Source organism: Hippocampus bargibanti, linkage group LG18 (genome assembly GCF_051943395.1).
Source record: "Hippocampus bargibanti isolate YZ-2025 linkage group LG18, ASM5194339v1, whole genome shotgun sequence".
NCBI classification, from domain to species: domain Eukaryota; kingdom Metazoa; phylum Chordata; class Actinopteri; order Syngnathiformes; family Syngnathidae; genus Hippocampus; species Hippocampus bargibanti.
In genome coordinates this window covers 97,501-106,191 of record NC_142751.1, presented here as the reverse complement: position 1 = coordinate 106,191, position 8,691 = coordinate 97,501, and the positions used below count along the sequence as shown (strand labels likewise).

The 8,691-nt window shown below is 49.5% G+C and overlaps 1 protein-coding gene across 6 annotated transcripts in view; it reads left to right on the top strand.

The window, feature by feature from the left end:
• The first annotated feature begins 2,038 nt into the window (after nt 1-2,038).
• Nucleotides 2,039-8,691, top strand: part of lhx5 (LIM homeobox 5) — a 38,877-nt gene continuing 32,224 nt past the window's right edge. For 2 of the 6 annotated variants that reach the window (XM_089020716.1, XM_089020715.1), the window contains exons 1-3: nt 2,039-2,363; nt 2,434-3,298; nt 5,414-5,536. In XM_089020716.1, the coding sequence (XP_088876842.1) occupies nt 5,439-5,536 (98 nt within the window). In that variant the 5' untranslated portion in view covers nt 2,039-2,363; nt 2,434-3,298; nt 5,414-5,438. The remainder of the gene's footprint in view (nt 2,364-2,433; nt 3,299-5,413; nt 5,537-8,691) is intronic. The other 4 variants (XM_089020713.1, XM_089020712.1, XM_089020711.1 and 1 more) reach the window with 4 other exon arrangements.

Genomic DNA, 8,691 nt, shown 5'->3' with positions numbered 1-8,691 from the left:
CGAACTTTTTGGTTTACGAATGTTAAATTCACGAGAATTTAATCTTGGCATACAAACTATTTTTTGGGATACACGCGGAGCGCCGCATTGAGTTATGTGTCGTTCACAAACGTTCTCCTAACAAGGGAATGGCAGCCGACTATTTTTTGTCCTCTATTCCCTGCCCCCAGTCTTCATTAAAGCCGCACGTGATTGGTCAAGAACACAGCAGTGAGGCGGGGTTACAGAAACACAGAACTACAAATAATAATGGATAGGCAGGAGAGAGAGAGAGTGAAAACAGTGAAATTTGGACTCGTTTCAACTTTTTTGATAGTTCAAAGGCAGAGTGTAGACTGCAAGGTTAAAATATCCCATCAATCAGGCTCCACAAATAACCCGCACAAACCATCTGTACGCTTGATGCAAAAAGCCATCAACCCAGCTAAACAGAACACAATTGATGAGGAACAAGGTAAAATTATTGCAGAGAAAGCACGGCAACTTCACTCGGATATCGTCAAGACACGAACTGGAAGTTCGTCATCCATTGATGATTTTAAGGCTAGCTACAGATGGTTCGAGAACTTTAAGCGTCGTACAGGGATTCATAGTGTCATTCGTCATGGTGAGGCAGCCAGTTCTGACGATAAAGCTGCCAAAGCTTACAAGGAATCATTCCTCAAGTTGACCACTCCATTCCATCAAGGGCCAACACAAAGGTAAATAAAATTACTTTATTATATAGTGCAGTTTATTTCTTTAATTACAATACCATAGCACATTTATTAATGTTTGGGATACACACTTTTTGCCTTACACACTGTCTGGGAACACATTCAGTTTGTAAGCCAAAGTATCACTGGAGCGGGAAAGTAGCGCCATCTGCTGGACAAATTGAGACGGACGGAGACACCACGGTGGCAACTTGTAATTCAGTGACTGCAAAATAGGCGACGGGGGTCCGCAGAGGTGGGCCCGAAGAAGGAAATGCTCACCAAAGGACAAACAAAAGCGGCACAAGTGACGCGCCGAGTGAGGCGGGGGGGGGGGCGCTTGGTGACGGGATGCATGCCAGCCCGCTCGCCTTGCTGCCATCGCCGCCAGAAGTCCAAATATTGGCAGCGGGCCCACGCTCGGAGGTGCCGTTGGGCAGAGCGGCAACGGCGCCGCTGAACACGCCGGGACCGGACTGGCCACGTCGGCCTTCACCAAGTGAGAGCCGACGCGCGCTACGCGCTGACATACGCTTTCCACACCAATGCACCAAAGCGTCTGTTTGGTCCCGCGCCATGTGTCTCAGCTGTGCCACCCTCAGCAACCCCCGCCCCCTTCTTCCACACCCGCAGACCCCCCCCCTAGGCCCGGACCTCCCGCATATCCCACCCCTCTCGTCCACGCCACCCCGCCACTCGTCTTTGTGGGATAATTAGCGGTGAAATTGGTGAATTGCAGGCTCGGACACACACGCATCCACAAACGGGGAATGAATGGAAGGCCCTGTCTCAACCGTGGCGACACTCGAACAGAGCCAAGCCCCACTTCAGCCCTGAAATGAGACACAGTAAAAGAAGAATGATGGGAACCACTGGAAGAGGGAGATGCAGGAATATGCCCCCCCCCCCACCACCACCACCACAAAACCCCATCTGGTATTGTTAATTGTGGATAGCACGATGTGACAGATAGCAAAGTGAAATGAGTTCGATCCAAGTGACCTGAAGTGCCACTTTGGCCATTGAATGTTGTTGGACGCTGGACACGTCTTCATTGGCGGCGTCCGTCATGTGATGTCGAAACAGGTAAACGCCCCCCCCCCCCTTTTTTTTGTTGTTGTTCTTTTCACTTCAAGACGGCACCGCGAGAGTGGCTGCCTTTACAGCAGCTCCTGTCTTTTGCTTTTCTACTTTCACTCCTTTCATAATTTTGCTGCTGTGAAATGTACATTTCTCCATATATATATATATATGTGTGTGTGTGTGTGTGTGTGTGTGTGTGTGTGTGTGTGTGTGTGTGTGTGTGTGTGTGTGTGTGTGTGTGTGTGTGTGTGTGTGTGTGCCCCCATTTTTTTCAGACTTTTCTCATCTGTGAAATGTCAATTTCTCCACTGCAAGACTAATAAAGGAAAATCCAATCCAATCCCTGAAAAGGACAAAGTTCTTTTCCAGCGCGACTTTATGTTTTCTTGGCGCTCCCAAAATATCGGAGTGGACCAACGGGCGTCGAGGGACGTTCCGCAGCACCCCCGACTCCCGCAGTGACATCGGGACCGGCGAGGTCTCATTTGCCCGTCCGGTTGTCTCCTTTTCAGACGAGCCGCCCGGCGGGAACAGAGCGACTGACGGAGCCTGGTTGTCATGGCAACAACCACAACAGAAACGAAGGTAAGACGAGCTAAGACGTCAAGCGTATACAATGTTGATTTTCTACTTTCTCCCCTCCGTTTGTTTCCAGGGTTGGGGGCAGGGGGGGGGTTGTCGCCTTGGTTACGGGAGATGGGCTGCGCCGAAGGCCTTCCGAGTGACGCAAACGGGGCCCGGCGGCATCAACCGTGGCCTGGCCGTCCGTCCCTGGCCACGGAAGAGTAGCAAATGTCCTTTGCAAACGTCACCCGCGATGACTCGCCATGTCTGCTGCTGCAAATGAGGCCGTCCCCCCGTAGGCACACTTTGTGCTTTGTCATCAACGCAGGTTAATGGACCTCACAGCACTCTGTTAAAAGGGATCAATACCCATTGTGTGTGTGGAATCTGAGCGTCCGTTTCCTTTGAAAGAAACAAAAATAAGAGCACAAAGCCTGCAAGGAGAAACCTTGAAAAGCAATCGCTGAAAAGCCGCTTCTGGAGAAGCGCAGGACTCGTCCCTTCTTCTTGGGGGGGTCGCGGAGGGGGCAGACGCGGCAGTTTTGGCTTTCCTCCTCCTCCTTGGCGACGGGACCGACGCTTTTTTTCTTCCCTTCTGAAAAGGCTCTGCTGCGTTTGGGCCTTTGGTTCCCGGTTCGATTCCTCAAATAGTGGCAGAACAGCACGCCGGCTGTGAAAAATGGCGTCGGCGCCTCCACAAGGTCGCACTCGCCAAACGCTCTACGGGTTCTTCAACGGCAGCAAAACAAAACGTCAACAAGACCGCGTTTGGGGGGGAAAGGTGGAGGGGTGTCATTATTTCTGCTTTCTCTTGTCGCTCCCCAGCAGGGCTCCGCCCCCGGGCGTCTCACACCTTCTGGCCTTGAATCGGGCGCGCCGCCGGGGGCGAGGAAGCGTGCAGACAAGGCGCCGACGCCCTCTCACGCCCAACCTCCAAGCTGCCCTTTAATTGTCAGGTATGTGTGTGGGGGGGGGGGGGGGTCCTAGTGCCAAGCCAGAGCATGCGGTGCCCTGGCGTGGGGCAAGTCTACTTGTTTGGACAGACCATTAGGAGTGTGCGTGTGTGTGTGCGTGTGTGTGTGTGTGTATGTGTGTGTGTGTGTGTGTGTGTGTGTGTGTGTGTGTGTGTGTGTGTGTGTGTGTGTGTGTAGGGGGGAGTGGACAGCAAAATAAACAAGAAGCTTGAAATAAAAATGTCATCATAATGTAAGATCGAAAAGAGGAACGGCCATTTTGGGCCAAATGCGTCGAGACTGAATGAGCACGCCGACGGCGACAAGCCTTGCGCTGATGGCGCTCGCCATCACGTCCCGCCATAATCGCCCGAACGGTCGGCCTACCTTGATCACGTGCGCCAACGCCATCCTTCAAATGCTTCTGCACTCGCTCAACTTTCTGTTGGAGAACATGTCGCCGACGGTGAATGCACAACAACACACGCGCACACACACCTCCTTTTCACCTTTGTTTAAGTTACTTTGAGTTGTGTGATTATTAGCTAACTCTTAGCTAGCTAGCTAGCTTTCTATCTATTTGAGTTACTTCCGGGTTGAGTGATTATTAGCTTCAGTCATCACTTTTATAATAATAACAATGATACATTTCATTTTTAAGCGCCTTTCAAAACTCTCAAGGTCACTTTACAGTCACAGGATAAGAACCTTTTTTTTAAGTGCGGGTGAGCAGCGGCAGCCGCACGTGCCAGCGATCACTCAATCCGGAAGTAACTCAAATAGAATAATAAAACAAATAGTACTAGGCTAGTGGACTTTTGAACTAGCCTAGCATTGATTTGTTAGCATTAGGCTAGCAGACTTTTTAAACTACCCTAGCATTCATTCATTAGCATTAAACTAGCGGACTTTTTTTAACTAGCATAGGATTCATTCACTAGCATTAGGCTAGCTGACTTTTTTTTAACTAGCCAATCATTCATTCATTCTCCATAAACTCCAACTGGTCCAAAATTCTTCAGCCCGGATCATCACTAGAACCCCCTCCCTTCCTTTCACCACATCACCCCTGTCCTCCAGCAACTCCACTGGCTCCCCGTTAAACATCGAATGGAATTCAAAATACTTCTGTTTACTTTCAAAGCCATCCATAACCTTGCCCCTGCCTATCTTTCTGACCTGCTTCAAATCTCTGTTCCCTCTCGGTCCCTCAGATCCTCATCCTCCCTCCACCTCTATGTGCCCTCTGCCCGTCTCACCACGATGGGATGCAGAGCTTTCAGCCGTTCTGCTCCCAAACTCTGGAATTCACTTCCGTAATATTGACTCCCTCCCTATTTTCAAGGCTCACCTCAAAAGCCACCTATTTAAAATTGCTTTCAACGTCTAGTTCTATCTGCTATTTTATTATTTATCATTTTACTTATGGTTTTATTGTTATGTGCTTTGTTTTATTGTTTTTATTGTAAAGTGTCCTTGGGTGTTTTGAAAGGCGCTTGAAATTAAATGTATTATTATTATTATTATTATTAGCATTAGGCTAGCGGACCTTTTTTCCTTGTGCCACTTTTTGCAACGCCACACGTGTCAAATGCTAAAACTTTGTCCTGAGGCACTTTTCACAGCACCCCCCGCCCCCCCGCACCCCCCCGATTAGACCCCACTCCGGGTCGCCGGCGGGCGGGCACCTGGGCAAAACCCCTTTAATGGGAAAATGCGAAGAAACGGCAAGCTGCGGGTGGGCGGCCATCTGCCTGCCTGGACAAGCTTTGTTGAAAAGGCCCTTTTTGGAAGGTTTGGGATTGGGACCGCAATCCAATGGAGCGGGCGCCGGGTCCCCTTTTGCTGACCCCTCCAATACTTTTTGCTCTTCCACTTTCTTCCTGGCATCACTTTGCTGCTGTCAATAGAGAATTTGTTGGGAGACAAATCAAGACTTTTCTTACTCTTTATATATAAACACGCACACAAATATTTGTGCGTATTTGTGAAGGATAAGATAAAAAAGCAATTTCACCATCTAATTTTCCCCAAAATAAAGTGTAGCTTGTGTCATTTGCTTTTCTTGCTTTTGTTTTGCTTGTATTTTCTTGCTAAATGAGGATTTTTTTTTTTCAGCTTTGAAAGCGGACGAGCCGTTTGAATGCAAGCCAGCGGCAGCTACGCACGACCTTCATTTGGGCCCAAGGGAACAGCAATGCCGGCCAGCGCTCGCTCGGCAACCTTCTTCCCCGTCGGCTGGTAAGACTCCATATTTTCATAACTGCGACCAATTGCATTTTTTTTTTGGGGGGGGGGGGGGGGGGGGTAGATCCAATCAGTGCTCACCATGTCAGGGATGAGAATTTTCCGCCGATCTGGCGATTTCCAACTTTTGATTCTGATGTCAAAACAGGTAAACAAACGCCCTCTTTTGAATAAGAGGACGTGTTAGAAAAAATCAGGTTTGTGGAGAGAACAGGTTCTAATGTGATAGATTCTAATTTGGCTCATACAATAGCCCGCTTAAGCAACATTGGTAATGCTGATGAGGTGATACCGGTGGGAGTGGGGGCAATAGGCCAGTCGTTAGTCAGGAATGTAGGAACAATCAGTGGGGCCACAGGGAGTGGTCCTCTGCAATAAATAGGGCCGATACGACCAGTCAGACTTTAGTTCGCTGACGAAGCCTCTTGGATAGGAGGCGAAACGTCCCAAACCTTCACATTTGTACCGATGACGGCTGAAGAAACCTTCTCATCCATAGATTGTAATTTGCAATGAAACAATAGCATCGATGAAACAGCCAAATGTCAGAGGCACTATGACAAGCCCCATGCTAACGTTAGCATCAATATAATACTGTGAGAGGCAGCAGTAAGCAAGCGTGCAAGCTAATGAGCAGTGTGCAGGCCAGCGAGCAGTAACCTTACGATGTACCCGGAAAGTTGACTTTTATTCCGATAGTTATATATTTATATATAAAAGAGTATTTGTGTCTGTGCACCCCCTGCCTTTTTTTTCAGACGTTTTTCTCATTCTCGTGGCTGCCCTGTTCAATTGGAATTTGCTTCTTTCGGTCCTGAAAAATAATCTAAATTGTCAAGAAGAAATCTTGATGCTCATCCTACTTTTTGCTGTCCTGGTGTTTTTTTGTCTCGTGACGTTGACACGTTTCAGCATGTTGTCATTGTTCACGCCGCAGCCGCATCTGCGGCGTGAACAATGACAACATGCGGGCGGGCGGGCGGGCGGATCTCCCCTCTCACGGCGGCGGCTGGTTGACACCTCGGCACAAAACGTACCTGAAGTCACATTGGACGACAGTACAAGTTGCCATTGTGAAAACAAAACAAGAACAGGGATGAGAATTTTCCGCCGATCTGCGAATTTCTGACTTTTTCAGACCAAAATGACCAGATAAGACTAAATGTGCATTGTTGCCTTTTCGCTCTTCATTTCCTGTTTCGGTTTGTGTTGGCGGAAAGCCCCATTTTGATTGGATGATACTGACGCCGTTTGGCGGAAAGCCCCATTTTGATTGGGTGATCTTGATTTAGGTGCCCTTTATTTTCGAAACTGGTAAACGCCCGCTTTTGAATAAGCGAACAAGTTTAAAAAAAAATCAGGTTGAATGAAGTGAAGGATTCGCCTTTGTGGAGAGAAGAGGTTCTAATTTGATAGATTCTAATTTGCAATGAAACAATAGCATCGATGAAGCAGTCGAACGTGAGTGGCACTATGACAAGCCCCATGCTAACGTTAGCATCAATATACGAGTGTGAGAGGCAGCAGAAAGCAAGCGTGCAAGCTCATGTGCAGTGTGCAGGCAAGCTAGCAGTAACCTTATGTATGTACACGGCAAATTGACTTTAATTCCGATACTTTGGCTGGATTTTTACCAAGGAACAGAAAACCATTCATATTAACGGTGAGAATTATCTTAAAATTTAAATAATATATTCTGACACTTTGTTGGAATCACACACACACATATATATATATATATATAGTATAACAGTATATGTGTGTGCCCCCCACACTGCCTTTTTTCCTTTTTTCCCAGCCTTTTTTTTGATTTGTCATTCTCATCCCTGATGTATTCAGAGGAAAAGTTTTATTTTTTTACCGGGCAAGAAAAAAAAAGCTGTAAGTGTGCATCCTCTTTGAAAAAGAACATTCTTGGACCAAGAAAGTTGCCTTGAAGTGAGCAAACGACTCGTGTTATTGTGAAATTCAAGTGGTATTTTTTGTCTTCATATTTGGTGCAAAAGTCCAAAGGGACCTGACGTGGAGTGCGAGGAGGAGGCGAGAGAGACAGGTTGCATTTCAACTGCCAAGCCATCGCTGTCATCTGCAACAGCTGCCCTCTTGGTGCCCGCTATTGATGTCGCCATGTTTGCATTGTCTCTCTGGTGACTGCAGTACCCCCCCCCCCCCCCCCGCCACAACGGGTCTCGGGAGCGAGAAGGCGGCGAACGCAACACAGGGAAATATGAATGAGGGTGCGATGGCGGGGGGGGGGGGGGGGGGGGGGCGTGAACGCCTCGCTCCTTCGCGTGCAGTGGCGACAGATAAGGCGGCCCCCGCGAGACCCCGCGAGGCCCCCACGCCAATGACTAATGCAAAGCAAGTCGACTCTTGCCGGCCAAACGACGCGGTGCTTTTGGCAACAGGCGGCCGCTGGCAGCCGTGGCGCGATAAGGCGGCCGCTGGGGGAGCCTCAATGCCAAGCAGGCGCTCGGCAGGCCCGTCAACCCGTCGGAGGCCGCCCGGGAAAGGACGGGCGTGGATACAATATTTGTTGTTCCTTCACATTTGAGTTTGTGCAGCGACTTGGCGGCCATCTTGGTTTTCCCTCTCGCCCAAACACCTACTGATTGCCCCCCCCCCCCTTCTCATCAGCTCCACGCCCACCCAGTCCTCCCTTTTCTCCTCATCACACATCCCCCCTGCCCCCTCCCGCATTCTCGCCATCGTTTGGAGCCCCTCAACCTTCTCCTCTGCTCGCCATCCTCCTTCAACCCTACCCCCCATCCTCTCTTCCAGGCTTCTCCTCATCTGCCCCCCCCCACCCCCCCGCCCTCACTCAGGATGCGGAGTTCACGGGTCAGCCGAGTGACGGCCTGAGTCAGGAGATAAGAAGAGGCCAGAATGGCTTTACGGCAAGCGGCGCTCTGTGGGAGTGATGGGAGGGGGGGGGGGGGGGCAGCTGGATATAAGGACGAAAAAGATTGTGGGGGGTGACGAGGAAGGGATTGGGCGAGAGGGTGGGGGGGCTAATCTGCCACGGTTTGAAGTAATAATACATTGTTGATAGTCATCAGGACACGCAAGCCCAGAGAGGAGGGGAGGTGTATGTGTATGTGTGTATGTGTGTGTGTGTGTGTGGGGGGGGGGGTTAAATTGAGAAAGGG